This window comes from Notechis scutatus, chromosome 4, assembly GCF_049901735.1.
Source record: "Notechis scutatus isolate UNSWTSFEM ecotype Mainland chromosome 4, rNotScu1.2, whole genome shotgun sequence".
NCBI classification, from domain to species: Eukaryota; Metazoa; Chordata; class Lepidosauria; order Squamata; family Elapidae; genus Notechis; species Notechis scutatus.
Genome location: NC_142012.1, coordinates 81,621,340 through 81,641,732, shown reverse-complemented (window position 1 = coordinate 81,641,732; position 20,393 = coordinate 81,621,340). Strand labels below are relative to the sequence as shown.

Here is a 20,393-nt window from a genome sequence, read left to right as displayed (position 1 = left end):
ATGCTGGCTGTGGCCTTGAATGGGTAGTTTTCTAACTTGGCCACTTGAAGATGGGTGGGCTTCAACTCCCAGAGTTCCCCACCTGGAATGGGGAAGTTAAATTCAACTTCAATTCTGGGAGCAGAAGTCCACACATCTTATGCCAAGTTTGAAAAGAAAAAAAAAAACACTGTCCCAAATCTGCTAATCGAATCCAATGATCAAACTTACACAAAACCTCATTTTGTAAACCAGAGTTGTTGGAGTTGGGTGGCATATAAAATTTAAGGGATCATAATGTCAGAGTGACTGCTATTATGAGACAACCCAGGAGCAAAACACAGCACACAGAGGCTTAGACATTTAATGGTGGTTTATCTATAAGACATATACAGGAATATACGTGGTAGGCAAAATACCTTACAAGCAATCAATCTTACTACACAGAGAACTCTGCAATGGATACAGGACACAAGGAGAGAGAACACGCCCTCTAATAGCTGCCTTTATATAGACACCTCTTAAAGAGGTAAAGACTTCTGTGGACCCATTCTTTGTCTTAAAAGGACACTACCAATGTTGATTCATCCTTATTGCATCAGCCTTACATTACATCAGTCTTATATTGCATCAACCTTACAGCAACTGGTCAACTCTTAACACATAATCTCAATCCCAGCTATGGAAAAATCATCTTTGTTTGCCTTGGTGCTCTCTGAGTTTGGTTGTTGTTGTTGTTGTTGTTTTGCAGACATTTTATTACCCACACTAGGTAATATCATCAGTGCTAGTGAGGAATGGGGCTTGCTCTCACTTTATAGACTCCCACCAACATCGACGCAGCAAACTACAGAGTAACCCCACTCCTTACTGATGGCGTTATCTAGTTGAGTAATGAAACATCTGCAAGCAACAAAAAAAAAAAAAGCTCAGAGAGCACCAAGGACCTGTCATTTCATAACTGAGCTATAAATATTCTCCTTTATAGCTATCTTTGTTTTTTGTTTTTTTGTTTTTTTTTTGTTTTTTTGTTTTTTTTATTCTTCCAAGGTACATCATAAAGAAAGCCCATTTTTACCACCCATCTGTCTACTGAATAGCAATAGTCCTTATACTTATATACTGCTTCACAGTGCTTTACAGCCCTCTCTAAGCAGTTTACAGAGTTAGCATAATCTGGGTCCTCATTTTACTGACCTCGGAAGGATGGAACGCTGAGTCAGTAGCAATAGCAATAGCACTTATATACTTATATACCGCTTCACAGTGCTTTTACATTCCTCTCTAAGTGGTTTGACTCCAACAATCCGGGTCCTCGTTTTACCGACCTCGGAAGGATGGGAGGCTGATAGCACTTAGACTTACGTACCGCTTCACAGTGCTTTTATAGCCCTCTCTAAGCAGATTACAGAGTCAGTCTATTTCCCTCAAATAATCTGCGTCTTCGATAGAAGGCTGCATCAACCTTAAGCCGGTGAGAATCGAACTGCCAAACTGCTGGCAGTCAGCAGTCAGCAGAATTAGCCTGCAGTACTGCATTCTAACCACTGCGCCACCACGGCTCATAACTCCACTTTCTACAATGATCTTCAAGGGACCAGAGCTCCACGTGGTGTCTAATCATTTTTTATTACAGTTTTGTGTCCTCCCTTTGAATAATGTGACATGAGCCATGTCAGGCTGACGGATAATTCCTCAACGAGGCCAGTCATCCCCCAGGCAGGTATAAAAGTGAACAAGTCCCGAGCATTACACAATCTTTCACTGTTATCCAAGCGCCAATGAAGGATGACTAATTCCCAGTAATTACAAGGGGGAAGGGTACCGACACATTTGGGTGGAAAGTGACACATCCATTTAAACTTTCCCCAGGAAAGCTGTATTTTGGTGATTTTATTTATTAGAGGTTAAAGAAAGAAAAAAAGGCACATGGAAGTTATATGGTGTGGGGATTTAAAAAAGGACAACTGGGAAGAATTGGAAAGCATAATTTTGATTTGGATAGAAATCAAAACTTGTTTAAGCCCAAGAATTGGGATCAACAAACCTATTTGCTTAGACTTCAATTTCAAAATATACTCCTATTAATTAGCTGGGATTCATAGTAAAAGATACTTCTATTTTATTTCATTAAAGTATGAAACGGAACAATGTAAAAAAAAAAACACACAGACTGTAACCAGGGAAATCAAATCTTATTATGAAAGTTGATTGAAGACAAAAAGAGCCCATTAGATTTCTCAATTGACACGCTTCTTCAGTCACACTGGATTGTGGGTTCATACAAAATCTAATGCTTCAGTGCACACAGAACACCATAAAGGAAAGCACAACAATGCACGGTTGTAAGACGGGACCGGCCGGGGGGAAACCAGAGGCGGGGTAGACCATGCAAAAGTTGGTGTCAGATGTTTAAAGATGGCTTATGGACAGAGGACATCGAATGGGAAGCTGGGATAGGGATTCAGTGGGAAGAAGCTTGCTGCCCTTTGCACTTTGTGTGAAAGGAACCAGTGACCATGACGCTATCTCTCAGCCTCACATGGTTCAGGGGACACGTGGTTAGGCTCGTGTGGTTACGACGCTGGGTTGACAATCAGCAAGCCTGCATTCGAGACCCCAAGGACTGTTGTGGTGGGGAGGGATGAGCTCCTGTCACTGGCTCCAGCTCCTGCCCATCTAGCAATTCGAAAGTGAGTAATCGCAAGTAGATAAATAGGTACCACTTTGGTGGGGAAATTAATGGGGACATGAAAGGAGCCCCAACCAGGTGTCCCCCAGGTAATGCTGATGTTATTGGTTAATCCTTTCAACACACACACACACACACACACACACACACACACACACACACACACTATAATAAGTGGAGAGCTACGGAACAGAAACAGAGGGCTGTTTTCCTTACCAAACGATTCTCAGAATTTCCCAGGGAGAACCTACCTTTCAACATTTTCACTGCCACCGTGGTGTAGCCAGCCTTGCCCTTGAGTCGGAAGGCTGTCGCTTTGACAACTTTTCCAAATTCTCCCTCGCCGAGAGTCTTGCCGAGCACCAAGTTCTTCCGAGGAAATTCCCACTTGGGATCTTCCTATAGAGAAAAAAGGAAGAGAGAGAGAGAGAGAGAGAGAGAAAGTCAAACGGAACTACAACTGAGCCAACCTCTGGTAAGTGCATCTTTCTCTCTTTCAGACCACGCAATTAATAGCGTGGAAGAGCTCCTTGTTACATGGATGACACATTACCTAGTTGGATAATGAACCGTCAATCAGAATAGAGCTAGAAGGGACCTTGGAGGTCTTCTAGTCCAGCCCCCTGCTCAAGCAGGAGACCCCATATACCATCTCATACAAGTGACTGTCCAATCTCTTCTTAAAAACCTCCAGTGATGGAGCACCCACGACTTCTGGTGGCAAGCTGTTCCAGTGGCTAATTGTCCTCCCTGATTGGCTAATTGTCCTCCCTGAAGTTTCCCCTTAATTCCAGGCTGCTTCTGCTACTCTAATAACTAAATGCTTTCTAATTGTAGGCAGAAGATAGCATTAAAACACTAGAATAATACTATAATCATGATGGTTAGTGATTTAAAAGAAAATGAGAATCAGTGCTGTTTTATGCAGGCCAAATATAAATGAGTAAATGTCTAAGACACACATATCCCACACACTATTTCTCTGACATTAAATATAAACCAGGCAATATCGAAGGATCTTTTTAAATGCAGAGGTGTTTTTTTTTTAAGCTGCAGTTTTTAAACCAAGAAAGAGCTTTCCCCTGTCTTGTCTGGGCACTTTAATTTGCCTAGAGAAGGTAGAAGAGAGAAGGGGGGGGGAAATAGAGCATAGAACAACAGAGTTGGAAGGGACCTTGGAGGTCTTCTAGTCCAACCCCCTGCTCAAGCAGGAGACCCTAGACCATTTGAGATAAATGGCTGTCCAGTCTCTATTTGAAAGCTGAAAACTACAGGGAACCCGGAGATTGAAAATTCAAAAAGGTTGTGATTGGATCACAGAATTCTGCTGAGAAACAGGACGGTACCATCCCCTGGTGGCCCACCATATCCACAACACATTGTGACTTACAACCGATGGGACAACATGGTAGACCTAGATTTACCTCACCTTGAAGAATAAGATCCATGGCCTGGGATGAAAATAGGACAAATAAAAACAAAGATGACATAACCACAGGGAAGTGGCCCTGTTTGTGGGATAGGGAGCTGTGGATCTACTATGTATACTAGACTTGGCCAAATTAAGAGGGTTGTTGTTGTTTTATTGTTGTTTGCACCAGCATGCCAAGCGTAGCTTGTGCCGAGACCTTAAAACACACACACAGTCCACAGTGGTTGATTGGAAGGGTTCCCAGTTCTGCATTTTGCAAATGCTGAAGGCTTGACAGCTACCCAGTAAGACCGAGAGAACTTAAGATTTATAAATAGTAGGTGGCAATTATGCCAGAATCTGCCTAAATCCTCTCAGTATTCTTGGTGCCAGGAGGAGGGGAGTAAAAGGGTGTTTGTAAACACAGTTTGGGCTGATTTATGGAACTCGAAGGGGAAGGGGGATTCTTGGAGAAGCTACCTATTCATCCTAGACAATGGCTTTTCTGTTCTGCGAAGCTACTGATAAATAAAAAACAAATAACGTAGGGCTTCCATGGAAAAACATCTGCTCTTAATACCTAAATACTCATGGTTTGCACATTGGGCTCTTTAGGTTCTTTCTTTTTCCCTTTTTTCCAGTTCTTAACTGAGTTGGTTCCAGTTCTTAGCATTGCTCCCAAAACCTTTAATAAGTCCTGGACTTACGACCATGATCGAGCCCAATCTTTGTGTTGCCAAACGAGTTTGGCTTCGTTTTATGATCTTTCTTGCCGCCATTTTTAAGTGAATCATTGGTAAGTTAGTCACTCGGTCATTAAGTGAACTTGGCTCTCCCCGTGGATTTTGCGCATCAAAAGGTTGCAAAAGGAGGAATCACATGACTCCCGGGACACTGCAACCGTCATAAATACAAGTCAGTTGCCAAGCATTTGAATTTTGATCACATAACCCTGGGGATGTTGCAAAGGGTGAAAAAACGGTTATAAGTCACTTTTTCTCCAATCACTACGCCAGCATTGATGGTGTTACCTAGTTTGCAAGGCAACAAGCTAGCTCAGAGAGAGACCCCTCATTTCAACGCTGACTCCAAATATTCTCCTTAATTGGTCACACAGTTGTACCACCGACCGCTTGGGAAATTAAGGAAGTTTGAGAAGATGATCAAGAAACAAGGGTGCAAACTTCACACCTAATACAGTCTGGAAATGAAGTTGGAGCCTTCTTCATCATTTGGGGGCTATTTATAGAGCTAAGGTAAAGGTTCCCCTCGCACCTACATGCTAGTCGTTTCCAGCTCTAGGGGGCACCGCTCATCTCCGTTACAAAGCTGAAGAGCCAGCGCTGTCCGAAGACATCTCTGTGGTCATGTGGCCGGCAGGACTAAACGCCTTTGAAGGTACACGGAACGCTGTTCCATTCCCACCAAAGGGGCCCTTATTTTTCTACTTGCATTTTTTACCTGCTTTCAAACTGTGAGGTTGGCAGAAGTTGGGACAAGTTAATGGGAGCTTACTCCATTACGCGGCGCTAGGGATTTGAACCGCCGAACTGCCAACCTTTCTGATCGACAAGCTCAGCGTCTTGGCCAGTGAGCCACCGCATCCCTAGAGCTAAGTATTGTAAAGCAAATAGTTTTGTGTGTGTGCGTGTGCGCTCTCTTTCTCTTTGTGTCATTCCACACACAAATGGGTGACTATGACAACCAGATCCCAATTTACTTCTTAAAAACCAAACCAAACCTTGCTTTCCTTTAAACGATGAGAAGTGAAAAACTAAATTTGATATATTGCAGTGGCACAGCTGTTAGCAGCTGCAAGGGGGAAATTGCTGGCTGGGGTTGCTAGGGAACATTAAAATAATTGATTGCAGGCTTCAGAGAAAAAAAACTAGTTAACTGTAATCTAATTGCTCCTTTCTGTAGAACAAGCAATCATGTGTTGTGCTCTGTATCAAAAAGCGCATAACTAACAAATAAACTATTGTAACGAACAGAAGCACGTGGAACGTTTGCTGTTCATACAGGCTGAATATGGCCGGGTCGCAAAATTCACATGGAAATGAGTGATTTGTAAGTAACAACACCCAACTTTACTTTAAAGAATATTTCAGTCTTCTACCTTACATATAATTGCAATCAATAAACATTCTGTTTCATCAGCTAGTATATCAATGTACTAGCTGGATACCCGTGCTTCGCTATGAAACTATGTGATTGGGCTTAGTTTTTGGGGAGGAAAATAAGGGAAAAAATTCTGCCTCTGCCTATCAGCATCCATCAGTATTCATCCAGCTAGCTCCTGTCAGTGTGTGAGAGAGTTGAGGGCTGTTTGGAAACAGAAACAGTATTTGCTGTGTGAGCAGGGAGACAGCAAGGAGCCTGAGCGTGCCTTAGCTCAACTGTTCTGTACTTATGCTGCTTGGTGCTATGAAACTGAAACTGAAATACAGATGATGACAGGCAGGCAGGCAGGCAGGCAGGCAGGCAGGCAAGCAGACATGAGATAGATAGATGATAGATAGATAGATAGATAGATAGATAGATAGATAGATAGATAGATAGATAGATAGATAGATGATAGATAGATATGGACAGACAGACAGACAGAAATTTTTCCTTAAGGAATACAAACAAAGATACAAATGCCAAAGCTTTTCTAATGCATTTTGCACTTAAGTTTTTAAAATTAAAATTTAAATAAATTTGCCTGTTTGAAACTAGGGATTATTTTTGCTAAAAGAAACAAAACAAAACTTTAATCTTTCCTTAGAAAATCATGGTGGTTTAAAAAGAAGAAAAAAGAAAAGGCATGACTGCAGTGTCAGACTAAGTATACGTTAACATCATGCAACATGCGCGCGCGCGCACACACACACACACACACAATCCGATCTGCTTGGGAATAAACTCACGAATTGCTCCTGTTTTACAAGCAAAAAATGTATAGAAAAGTACTTCATCTGTTTTTATTCCTAAGTAGTAAGCTGAGATCTACCAGTAAGCTTTCTGAAACTTGGTTAATGTATTTTACTTGGTAACAAGCAGTGGGGTGCCAGAAGTAATAAGGGTGGTGAAGAGCAGGTTAATGAATCCTTCCAAAAATCTTATTAAAATCTTTTTTTCCCCTATTACATTCCTTTCTGCCTCCACCTTCTACGTCCCTCAGGGACATGCTATCTCGCAATGAGGCAAAGCCTCAGATAAAACCCTTGCAAAACATCTTCCTCATTAACCAGCTGAAAACGAGAAGAACTTACAGTTATTTTAAATGCATCTACTGACATTTGGTTCTCGGAGTCCATCGATGGTCGACGGACATTATTGGAGGAGTAGTTGATGGGATAGGCCTGAGCTGGCCGCCGGAAGGTCATCTCTGCCGAGGCGATGGGCGTTTTGGGTGCATTCTTGTGGTAGCGATAGATGAAGTAGGAAGAGAGGATAACCGAGATAATGAAAGAGAGCAGGACTCCCCCCGCAATCACCATTTTGCACATGTCATCGCAGAGGTGTTCTGTGGAGAAAGAAGAAATATCTGACACTCTTCACTCCTGATCTCGCTCTCCCTTTTTATGATCCTGTAATCCCTTAATTTGGGGCAGGGTGGCTCTGAGAATTTATTGGCCAGACGCCCTTCCTGACACCTACATGGAGTTCACAGCATATAGAAGCAGCAGATAGAAGAGAGAAACGTCTGTTACCACCTACGGTAGGATTGAACTCTCAACTCCCTCTTGTGATCTACTATCCCTTTCGCATTTTGAGCAATACTTTTGCAGTGGGGAAACATCTGTTTAAGAGGACAATGTTGCCACCAAAATGCTAGAGCCGGGATGGCGAACCTATGGCATGCATGCCAGAGGTGGCACGCAGAGACCTCTCTCTGGGCACATGAGCCGTCGCCCAGTTCAGCTCTGCCACACATGTGTGCGCCCATCTCCCGCCAGCCAGCTGATCTTCGGGTCTCTGCTGTGCGTGTGCGAAGATCATGCACACAGGGACAGAGGGCACAGGGGTGTTCGCCCGCACATGCCTAGGGGGCTGGGGTGTATGCATGGTGCGCGTGCGCTGCATTTTGGGGTTGCGTGTGCTTGCTTTGGCCACTTGGTGCCGAAAAGGTTAGCCAATGCTAGAGCATCCAGCAATACAACCAGAGACTCACAACTTCAGACTTACCCCTGATATCATCTTTTGCACAGTAACAGCTTATTCCTGGAAAGCAGTGACAAACTCCGTGCCCTGCCCTGATTCCAGTTCCAAGGCTTCCTTTCTGGTGGCCTCCAATAACGTTGGTTCCTAAATCAAATTCAGATTGAAATAAGTTTAAGCGAGGCACAGCGCTCAGGACCAAATGGCGTCTTCCTAATAAATATTTGAAACTTCGGCTTATCAAAAGTGAGAAAGCTGACATCTAACAGATTAACCCAGTTGGAAGGGACCTTGTAGGTCATCTGGTCCAACCCCCAGCCCAAGCAGGAGACCCTACACCATTTCTGACAGAGGGCAGTCCAGTCACTTCTTGAAAGCCTCCAGAAATGAAGCTCCACAACCTCCGAAGGCAACTTCTCTTTCATGAGTTTCTCACTGTCAGGAAATATCTCCTTATTTCCCGGTTGAATCTCTCCTTATTCACAGAGGTGCTATTTCCCACCCACCCCACCAGGGGCAACTGGACTTCCTGGTTTTTATTTGAAGAGGTTTCGCTTCTCATCCCAAGAAGCTTCTTCAGCTCTTCCAGCAGATGTCCAGCAAAGCATTCCTGATCCATCTTACCTCCCTGAGCTCAAAGTCATCCACCTGATGCTATCACCTGTTCACTTTGGGGCAGAAGGAAACCAAACAGGCATCAAAGCTAATAGTAATTTAAGTAATTTAGTAATTTAAGTAATTTCCATACTTGTGCAATCTTGAGGGCAGATTCTCTTATCTCTGCTTTCTACGGCATCACAAATTCCATCCGGACATGTCCTGATGCTTGGAGTACAAGTAGAGTAGTTGGTGGTTATTCCTAAAAACAAAACATGGTCATTTCAGTGCTCGGCCATGCATAGACAATTCAAACCTATTCTTGAGGGAGTTTAATCGAGTGTCTTTCTTTTTGTGTGTGTGCATATTCCTACATTACTCGTGCGATATAACGCTCTAGGTTTCTTCTTCAAATGCACAGCTTCATATGCAATGATAACGGAGTCGCATTGCTATTTCACACGCACTGATGACTTTACCTCTAGTTGGGTCATGAAACCACCTTACTCGGAGAGCACCGAGGACCCCACAGTTCATATACAATATTGCGCTGGGTGACATTGGCCCAATCAATCCCCAGGGAGACTGGGAGTTCTAGCCCCACTTTAGGTATGAAAGCCAGCTGGGTGACTTTGGGCCAATCACCAGGAGAATGTGAGTTCTAGTCCACCTTAGGCATGAAAGCCAGCCGAGTGACTGTGGGCCAATCACCAGGAGAATGTCAGTTCTAGTCCCACTTTAGGCCTGAAAGCCAGCTGGGTGACTTTGGGCCAATCCCAAGAAAGACTGGGAGTTCTAGTTCCAATTTAGGTATGAAAGCCAGATGACAAACCAGTCAGTCAATTCTTGTCGCAACCAATGGATCCACACTCCGTCAGGGGGGCGGGGAGTCAATCGCACACATTGCACCAAGTTGGTGCTTGGTGCCCCCTGTGGTTCAGGCCTCAGGGGGGTTTTCAAATGTGCAAATCTACCTTTCCCGCTTCCTTGCCTCCACTGGCATTTTCCCATCAGCACTCCAAGACCTCCACATTCTTCACACTCTGATCGCCTTTTGCTCGTAGCACAGGAGTCTGGACAGTTCTTATCGCTCTGTATAACTGAGAAGAGAAAGGACACCCATGTCGCATCATGGTCCCCCTCGTGTTGCCAAAATCCTTCTTATAACCCTCCAATGTCAGGCACAAAAATATAAGGATCTCCCGTTAAGTTCCAGGTCAGGAAGATTTCTTGCTCGAGTCCACTCAAAACGATCTAGTTAGACAGCAGTCAGCACTAAATTGCTGACTAGGTGCTAGGTAAGAGTTGGTGGAATTCAAGGAGGGCTGGACTCGTGGTGGGATTCAAAAAAATTATTACCAGTTTTGTGGGCACGGCTTGGTGGGTGTGGCTTGGTGGGCGTGGCAGGGGAAGAATACTGCAAAATCTTCCTTCCCTTCCCACCCCACTAACCTGCTTTCCAGCTCCGATCTCCTGTGCAGGGCAACCAAAGAAGACCCAGCCAATCAGCTGGGACTCAATGGGAGGCAGAGAATAGATGGGGGCGGGGCCAGTCAGAGGTGGGATTTGCCAGTTCTCCAAATTACTTAAAATTTCCACTACCATTTCTGCAGAACTGGTCAGAACCGGCTGAATACCACCTCTGCAGTGTTTGTGGACATGTAATGATTCTAGGCTGAGTCCTCTTTTGACTCTGCCTGCAGTTTCTACCTGCCCTTCTCCTGCACAGAAAAGTCTTCAGCCAGCGATTGACTTCATGGGGCATAATACAACTTCTTTGGCGACTTCTTTCTTCTTCTGGGATGTTTTCATGACTTCCCAGTCTAGCCTTCAGCCCTGAGTTCTATCAATCTATCAATCATCTATCAATCATCTATCTATCATCTATCTATCTATCTATCTATCTATCTATCTATCTATCTATATCTATCTATCTATCTATCTATCTATCTATCTATCTATCTATCTATCTATCTATCTATCTATCTATGGTGGCACAGTGGTTAGAATGCAGTGTAGCAGGCTAACTTTGCCCACAGCCAGGAGTTTGATCCTGACTGGCTCCAGGTTGACTCAGCCTTCCATCCTTCCGAGGTCAGTAAAACGAGGACCCAGATTGTTGGGGGCAAGAGGCTAACTCTGAAAACTGCTTAGAGAGGGCTGTAAAAGCACTGTGAAGTGGTATGTAAGTCTAAGGGCTATGATGCGATATATATTTCTTCTTGGGTAAAAGCCTAAACAAAACTGACTTATGTAACTCACTGAACAATAAAAAAAGTTGTACGAGAGTCTTGCCCTTAGGAATTTCAATTATTAATTTGTATCACAAGTGAAAGGGAACAAGCGGTTTAGAGCAGGGGAAAATTTCATCACGGATATCTCTGTTGCAATACCAGCAAGAATTGGAAAAGGGGTACACATTCCTTGGTTCTTTACTTGCAGGCTCTGTTGTATATCAACTAGCTCCACCCTCCTTAATGAAGGGTAACCAAACTTCAGCTTTCTAGAAGCAGGAAAAGTCTTACGTGATCCTCCAAGCACGACTGTAAGATGAGCATAAGCTTCCTTCCTGCTCCACTCCTCTTTAGCTAGCACAGGGTAGTGTATTTCTCTGCACTCGGGGTTCTGCAGCACAGCTGAATTGTTCACATAGAGAATTCCATACTTGTTGTTGTGGCTTGGAGCAACCTCCACCGCGTAGCAGCTGACATTTGGACTCTCTAAGCTGTAGGTGATGCTGACTCCGTAAAACTTCATGCAGTTGTCAATGCAGATCTTTCCTATCTAGGCTCAAAGAAAAGAGAGAGAGAGAATGGGAACAAGAAAAGGGAAGCCATAGAAATATGGGCAAGCAGAGCAGAGGAGGAGAGAAAGAGAGGAGAGGAGAGAGAGAGGAAAGGAAAGGAAAGGAGAGGAGAGGCAAGAAAGAGAGAAGAGAGGGGAGAAAGAGAGGAGAAAAGAGAGAGAGAGGAGAGAGGAGAGAAGAGGAAAAGAGGAGAGGAGAGAAAGAGATGAGAGGAGAAAGAGAGGAGAGGAGAGAGAGGAGAGGCAAGAAAGAGAGGAGAGAAGAGAAAGAGGAGAGGAGAGAGAGAGGAGAGGAGAGGCAAGAAAGAGAGGAGAGGTGAGAAAGAGAGAAAGAGAGAGGAGAGAGAGAGAAAGAGAGGAGGGGAGAAGAGAGGAGAGGGAGAAAGAGAGGAGAGAGAGAGAGGAAAGGAAAGGAGAGGAGAGGAGAGGAGAGGAGAGGAGAGGAGAGGAGAGGCAAGAAAGAGAGGAGAGGGGAGAAAGAGAGGAGAGAAGAGAGAGAGGAGAGAAAGAGAGGAGAGGAGAGAAAAAGAGAGGAGAGGAGAAAAAGAGGATAGAGAGGAGAGGAGAGAAAGAGGAGAAGAGAGAGAGGAGAGGAGAGAAAGAGAGGAGAGGAGAGAAAGAAAGGAGAGGCAAGAAAGAGAGAAGAGGAGAGGAGAGAAAAAGAGAGGAGAGAAAGAGAGGAGAGGAGAAAAAGAGGAGAGAGAGGAGAGGAGAGAAAGAGGAGAGGAGAGAGGAGAGGCAAGAAAGAGAGGAGAGGTGAGAAAGAGAGAAGAGAGAGGAGAGGAGAGGAGAGAAAGAGAGGAGAGGAGAGAAAGAAAGGAGGGGCAAGAAAGAGAGGAGAGGAGAGAGGGCAGGACAGGGTAGAATAAGAGTTGGAAGGGGCTTTGGAGGTCTTCTAGTCCAGGGGTCCCCAGCCCCCAGTCCATGGACTGGCACCGATCCGTGGCATGCCAGAAACCAGGCCACACAAACAAGCAAAGCCCCATCCGTGGGATGCAGGCAGCACATGAAACCACACACCCTTCGCTCCACAGAAAAACCTCTCTCCACAGAACCGGCCCCTAAGCCCCATCCGTGGGATGCAGGCAGCACATGAAACCACACACCCTTCGCTCCACAGAAAAACCTCTCTCCACGGAACCGGCCCCTGGTACCCCAAAGGGTCCTTTCACCCTCGTTGGTCCAGCAAGGATATGGATAGGCTCAAATTCATAACCATGGGAATTTAATGATTGAATTCCCCGGAATAATAAGAGACATGATGACAAGTCATCTGAAATGCCAGATCATTTACATTAAGGTATTAAATAAGAAAATGCATATTACGTCCTAATGTTCTAGCCTCATCCCTAGGCACAGTAAAATGGTTTATAAACTGAGCAGGTGCAACTAAATAAACAAATAAATCAAAGCATTAGTAAATGGGAATAGCTGAAGGTCTGCTGAAAACCAACTCAAAGACATAATTTCCTCCTTGCTGTGTTATTTCTCGGTATCTTGACTGTTCATATTTCATCCTTCCGTTCCTTTGCTTGCGGAGTTAAATTTTCTGAAGTCCTACTAGACCTGCTTCATTGGAAAGAAAAAAAGTCCATCTCTACTAAAAAAGACATTAAGATGCAGATAGTCTATTTTTAATTATCGTTGATTTAGAAAAATTGAATTAAAGCCTTGTAATCATTCCTTCCTAAACTACTTCTCAATCTCATTTGTAATACTCTTTACAGTAAGTTGGGCACCACTGTTTTCCATTGTTTTAAAGACTTTTGGGGGTGTTTCAGAATTTTACCTTTTCAGAATGCTATTTTACTCATGAATTAAAAGTGTCTTAAATGTGACTTGGAATGAGTCATCTTTAGAACTTCAAGAAAACAAGTAGGAAGATAATGGCCTTTTAATGTGTTGCTATTCTTATTTAAATAAACTGAGGAGAAATATTACTCCTGGAATTAAAGCAGATGAGTTTAAGACAATTAACATTTTACAGTCGTTTTTCTTCATCACAATGCTAGTAACAAAACCATGTATTTTTTTCCCCTCTCCAGAAGTAAGATAAATCTCCATGCTTTAATTTTATTACCTTCTTGGAATGTGATTTATTTATTTTTTTAGGAAACGCAGTAAGATAATTTACCTGTAACAATGGTTATGAATGGTTGGAATTGTGTGCTCATTAGAAAAATACTACATATAAATTGAATTTATCCATTAACAAACGTGGATTATCTACAGATTAAGCCTCGAAATAGGAGCTAAACGTTAATTTCAAACAATGAAGGATGAATTAGTTCCTATCCTCTTTTATGATATCCAGTTCTAAAACAGGACAGCCATCTACCAGCAAATCTGTCGCTTCTCGTACGGTTTAATTTTTATAATTATCCTCATTTTTTCTTCTCGTTTTTTTTTTTTTTACTGCTTTCTTCTGCTCTGCTGCTTGGAGCATCTGCATTTTTTACTCAAATTGCACAAACTACTTAAGACACTTGCTATCTCTATCAACACCGATAAAATATGAGCGATTTTGGATTGATAGGCATTGAAAAGCTACATTTTTCCAGCCCTGAAAACAGGCCTAGGCACAGCCTAACAATAAGCTATGGTAGATTAATTGCAAAGATAATTCAGCACATGAGAAACAAATAAAGGAAGATACAGGAGTGCTTATACAGTGAAAGAGATTAGTAATATGTCATAACATGCATTTACTCAAACTCTTGCATCATATTGTAGAGTCTGAGCATTGCAACAACAAAAATCGCCAGCCCATATTAACTATAAATTAATTGCCTCCTTCTAAACCGCAACACAGATCAGTTCATCAATTAAGCACTTCCTCTATAGCTTAATCAACTTTAAGTGGTCACTTATTTTGTCTTTGCAATCACTTTAAACATTTCATTAATTATAATTTACTGTTTTAAGGCGTGTCTAATAGCTGTCTCTCAAGTGCAAAAGACCAGGTCCATACGTGAAGGTTCAGTTTAATAGATTGATTGCTAAATGCCTATGTGCAGGAATCTTCTCAACAATTAGCAGCTGCTAAGAACTAGATAAGGGCCAATGGAATTCAAGGGGGTTGGATTTGGTCCCTTTGTGGCTACGTAGAGATTCTACACCAATGCCTTTTTTCACTCCACCCCCAGATTCTGCCGTCTCTTCTCCTACAATATCATGGTATAACTTAGGTGGAAACAATATGGAAAATGTATTCATTCATTTTTGTTATTAGATTTATATCCCATGAGTGGTGCGGTGGCTTAGAGGTGGACCTCTTGCCTCACAATCAGGAGGCTATGGGTTCAATTCCAGATAGAGGCAGATATTTTTCTCTCTTGGCACACAGAATATATCTGCTGAATAAAACTCCACACTGGTGACAAGAAGGGCATCTGGCCAGTAACAGCTCCATTCAGTTGCCCCCCAAAGGGTCATTAAAAGGATGATGATGATATGTATATCCCATTTTTTCCACCAAGTGTTTGGAGCAGATCTGCCTGTGGCTTTTTCCATGCAAGGAAGGATAACCTATGAAAGACTGGTAGGTCATAAATCACTTACTAAGTTTCTGTATCTGTGGATTATAGTGTGAAGTGTGTCAACTAAAAAGATACTCCTTTGGTCTTTTTAGCTGCCAGAAAAAGGGAGTGGGAGAAAACAAGGCATTCCTTAAATGTCCAGATAATCACCTTGGCAGCCCAAAGTTGTTGGTGCATAAGAAAGTTATTGGAGAGCATGATGGTTGACTCTTGGAGATGGATGTGTCCCATTGGAGAACTAGATAAGGGGGTGGGGGGGAAGACCAGGGTCAAGGGGGAAATGTATGATGTGATTTAGTATCGGCTGCACCCAGCCACACGCCAACATGGCCACTCCTAATAAATCAATTTACTTTTCTCTGAGATGCAGCTAGAGACTTTTGATCTGAATGAGGGTGGATTTGTTGGAGTCCTGAAAGGTGTGATTATGGCACAACACCTTCCTGGCTGCATCCTATCGCTGCACTTCCTGCTAACTAGCCTGTTTTAACTTTTGTAAGAGCAGACGAAGACGGTGCAACCATCCCACCTCTTTTACTTCATACTTCATCAAGAGAACACTGAAAAAAAGTGATTTTCACGCTTATGACTGCTGCAGCACCCCCAGGGTCACGTGATCAAAATTCAGACGCTTGGAAACTGGCTCATATTTATGATGGTTGCAGAGTCCCTGGGGGGGTCACGTGATCCCCTTTTGCGACAAGCAAAATCCACGGGGAAGCCAGATTCACTTAACAACCGGGCTACTAACTTAACAGACGGGTGATTCACTTAACAATGGTGACAAGAAAGCTCATAAAATGGTGCCGAAGTCACTTAACAACTGTCTCACTAAACATAAAGTTGTGGCTCAATTGTATTCGTACATGGAGGACTAACTGTATCTCCCAGGCAAGAATATCTTTGCTGAGCTGAGTCAAACTGTATACAATACTGGTTCTGCGGGGCATGGCTTGGTGGGCATGGTGTGGCTTGGTGGGTGTGGCATGGCCTGGTGGGCATGGCTTGGTGGGTGTGGCAAGGGAAGGATACTGTAAAATCTCCATTCCCTCCCCACCCCACTAACCTGCTTTCCAGCTCCGTTCTCCTGTGCAGGGCAACCAAAGAAGACCCAGCCAATCAGCTGTGGGTGTGGCTTGGTGGACATGGCAGGGGAAGGATACTGTAAAATCTCCATTCCCTCCCCACTCCTGGGGGAAGGATATATTGCAAAATCCCCATTCCCTCCCCACCCCACTAACCTGCTTTCCAGCTCTGTTCTCCTGGGCAGGGCAACCAAAGAAGACCCAGCCAATCAGCTGGGACTTGAGAGGCAGAGAATAGATGGGGGCGGGGCCAGTCAGAGGTTGGATTGGCCAGTTCTCCGAACTGCTCAAAATTTCCACTACCGGTTCTCTAGAACCGGTCAGAACCTGCTGAATCCCACCTCTGGTCTACATCCTAACCATCTTTTCACTTATACATATGTTTTCCTGCCTGATGTTTTAATTCTAAGAAGCTCGTGTTTCAAAGAGAAGAGAGGTGCCATCCTCACTTGTGAAAAGTTGGCCGCGTTTCTGTTCACCACGAACTGATACGTCGGGTTCGAGAACTGGATGAAGACTGGAAGGATGGAGATGTTGAAGTGAAGCGTTAAAGATCTGTCGGGGCCCTGGTACGTTGTGTCATTCACAATGACATCCAGCAGGAGGGAACGGCTCTCCGTAATGGAAACGGTCCTGTTTAGTATCAACTCTGTAAAAAAAAAAAAAAATAGAACATTGGTTTCACTTCCTTATACTTTAGCACATGGGAGGAGGAAATTTTACACAGCAAAGAGAGACATCCAGTGGATGAAGAATGGTCAGGCACTGGACCCCACGAGAAACAGTAATTTATGGGGAAATCCGGCCACAGACATACTGTGTTCCACACCACAACCCCAACATCGTTTGGAGGAAACACACCTGGTAGAAGAAAGCCTACAACCTATTCCTGTTATACTGGCCTGAAAGAAAGAAGGAAAAATATCTTTTGGAAGGTCTTCTAATCCAATACCCTCCCCAAGACAGGAGATTTGATACCATCCTGGTCCAAGGGTTGCCCAACCTTTTCTTGAAAACTTCCAGCAATGGAACAACCCACAACTTCCAGAGGAAAGCCATTCCAGTAATTAATTGTTCCCACTGTCAAGAAATATCTCCTTACTTCTAGGTTGGATTTCTCTTTTAATGATCTTCCACCCATTGCTTCATGTCCCAACCTCAGGTGTTTTAGAGAACACGTCGACCTCCCTCTTTGCGGCAAAGATTTCTTCATACCCCAGACCTATTATAGCAAATATCAGAAGTTCCCAAAATGGCATCATTGGATCCAAGAAATCAGATGATTCCTTCAATTTCTGACCTCATAAAACAGAAGGAAAAGATTGGGAGTTCAGCTTCTCCTTAATAGTGGGTGGTTAGAATCAGAGGATAATACATAAATTAAAGCCATTTTTATAAGTTTTAAGGGGGTGTAACGTCTCAGTGGTTAAAGACGCTGAGCTGACAGTCTGGGTTCGAGACCCAAACTCTGTGCAATGGGGGTTTAGAAGGAAGGCACCTACACATCAGCACCTGCAGAAATATGGGGGCATATTTGTTCATATGTGTATGTCTCCAAAAATTTAAAAAAAAAACATTCTAAATTGGCTTGAGTTCTAATCACGATCTTTTTAACGAAAAGTGTGGCCGTGACAATAAAGATGTGCATAAAATTACTGTATTCATGTTGTGTGCCCCGCACTTGGCTGCCATTTGGGTGGAAATAGATCTCGTGGAAGAGGTGGTCCACTCGAAACGTTTCCTGTATCCAGGGATCGGATGAATTTATGGTGCCCGTGTATTTCTTCCTGCTGGTATCTACCGGGTAGATAGGAGTCGTGTCCGCATCCAGAACTGATAAGGCTGCCAAGACGGTACCCTGGAAAAGAAGAGAGGTAGATTAAAGCCCCTTTCCACCAACATCCAGATCAGCGTAGATGAACCCCAAAATTAACAGCAGGCCATTAATCAAGTAACTACCAAGGAAGCCAACAGTAAAACCAGAATGGAAGAACTTACGACAAAGCCAACTCATTGAGGGACAATTTAACAATTCAGTGTAATTACTTCAAATAAATAAATACAGATTATTTTAATTTTTCTCATTCCCATTTCATGCTGTCCCTCCTTTTTGCATCCTTTCTTTAATGATGCTATTCTACCATTTCTTTGATATAGAGAAATATGAGAAAACATTTTTTTTAATGAAGTATTGGTTGGGTGGGCTTATAACTTACATCTGCAGCCAAGATTTGCAGGTAAAATTCACATTCACTGAGCCATGGTGGCGCAAGTGGTGAGAATGAAGTACCGAAGGCTAACTCACTGCTCAGTTCAGGAGTTCGAATCTCACCAGGCTCCAGGTTGACTCAGCCTTCCATTCTTCCGAGTCGTTAAAAGGAGGACCCAGATTGTTGGGGGCAAGAGGTTGATTCTGTAAACTGTTTAAAGAGGGCTGGAAAGCACTATAAAGCATATATAAGTCTAAGTGCTAGTGCTATTAGTGAAACTCTCGTCCTGCGATGAGTTGTCCATGGTGAGTTAGCCACAGCGAGTTGGCCATGGTGAACTGACATAGACCCACAGTAAACAGTCCAACCAAAAAATTTCTAAGACCACCTCAACTAACATTGAAGTGTTAGTTGGGCAAGTCACTAAAATATAAACTGAGAACAAACCTCATTCCTTATTAGCATTGATGATGTTACCTAGTTGGGTAATGAAATGTCTGCAAGAAAACAACCAAGCTCAGAGAGCACTAAGGACTCCCCATTTCAACCCCGAGCCACAAATATTCTCCTTTATAGGTAAAGTGATGCAGTAACAAGGCACAACTCTTGAGCTGTGATTGTAAGAGCAGCTTCCAGGTGTGACCTTGGGATGAAGAATCTGACCCAAGAGTTCCAGCAAAAGAATAACATCGATAAATTGACATTAGACAGGGGACACCTATAACTCAGACTGAATCAGCCATTGGCTTAGTGCATTAGTGTTTCCAATCTGTCTAGACAACGGCCGTCGGCGGAAGCACGTTTCAGCCATGAACTAAATGAATGAAACATTTCTTGGTCAATTATTTACAGCACGCCTCCACCGCTCACTCTCTGCGAGAGGATGCAGAAGGGAGAGCATCAAAACAACCACTGCCACAAAATGGAAGGAAAGAGTGAGGGGTCCCTGAGCTTGGTTGTTTTCTTGCAGGCATTTTATTATTACCCAAACTAGGTAACATTATCGGTGCTAGTAAGGCCTGTTAAGATTGTTTGGGAGTTAATCATCAGCCTAGATTAACCTCAGACCAACAATCAAGCAGGGAACCCTATAGTATTTCAGACAAGTAATTCTCCAGTCTTTTTTCTTAATAAACTCTGAAGCACCCACAACTTCTGGTGGGAAGCTATTCCACTGGTTAATTATCCTCACTTTTAGGAAGTTTCTCCTTAATTCCAGGTTGCTTCTCTCCTTGATTCGTTCCCATCCATTTTTTCTTGTCCTGCCTTCTGGTGCTTTAGTAAATAAATTGACTCCCTCCTCCTTGTGGTAGCCACTCAAATACTGGAATAGTACTATTATGTCATCCTTAGTCCTTTTCTCTAGACTGGCCATACCCAATTCCTGCAACCATTCTTCATATGTTTATCAACATGCTATCGATCTTAATATGGCTTTAAAGGGTGCACTTTAGACCAAGACAAGCATTGAAGCTGGAAAAATGTAGACTTGTTTCAGGAGCCCGCATGAAACACCAACATAATCTATCCAACCATGATTAATCGGCACTAAACAAGTTTCTCAGATCACTATTATTGCACGCATAATCTTCAACCCAGCAGAGTCAAGAAGAAATGGAACTAAAGAAAAGTAGTAATGCTAATTCTGGACTGATGATGGCAGCAAACACCCAAAAATGAGACTTTTTTCTTGCCAAATCCTCAAGGCTGGGGAAAACAACTTACTGGATGAAGAAAGATAACTTCATACAAGGGCTGATCAATGGCTAAAAAGCAGAGGTCATGAAAGGTGCTTCCGTTTTTAGAAGTTCATTTCAGTATTAAATTTGGATCCCTCCCTCTAAACTACCCTTACAGAATTTTTTTTTTTTTTGCTTTTATAGACATCCTTTTGAAAACTAATTTTTTTAACTACCCTGTTTCCCCCAA

General features: G+C 43.2%; 1 protein-coding gene across 1 annotated transcript in view; it reads right to left on the bottom strand.

The window, feature by feature from the left end:
- RET (ret proto-oncogene) overlaps nt 1-20,393 on the bottom strand; it is an 84,002-nt gene that overhangs the window by 17,086 nt on the left and 46,523 nt on the right. The window contains exons 5-12 of the mRNA XM_026678386.2: nt 17,911-18,112; nt 16,704-16,903; nt 11,351-11,609; nt 9,800-9,925; nt 8,977-9,087; nt 8,256-8,375; nt 7,340-7,593; nt 2,923-3,070 (exon numbers count right to left, since the gene is read on the bottom strand). Of these exons, the coding sequence (XP_026534171.1) occupies nt 2,923-3,070; nt 7,340-7,593; nt 8,256-8,375; nt 8,977-9,087; nt 9,800-9,925; nt 11,351-11,609; nt 16,704-16,903; nt 17,911-18,112 (1,420 nt within the window). The remainder of the gene's footprint in view (nt 1-2,922; nt 3,071-7,339; nt 7,594-8,255; nt 8,376-8,976; nt 9,088-9,799; nt 9,926-11,350; nt 11,610-16,703; nt 16,904-17,910; nt 18,113-20,393) is intronic.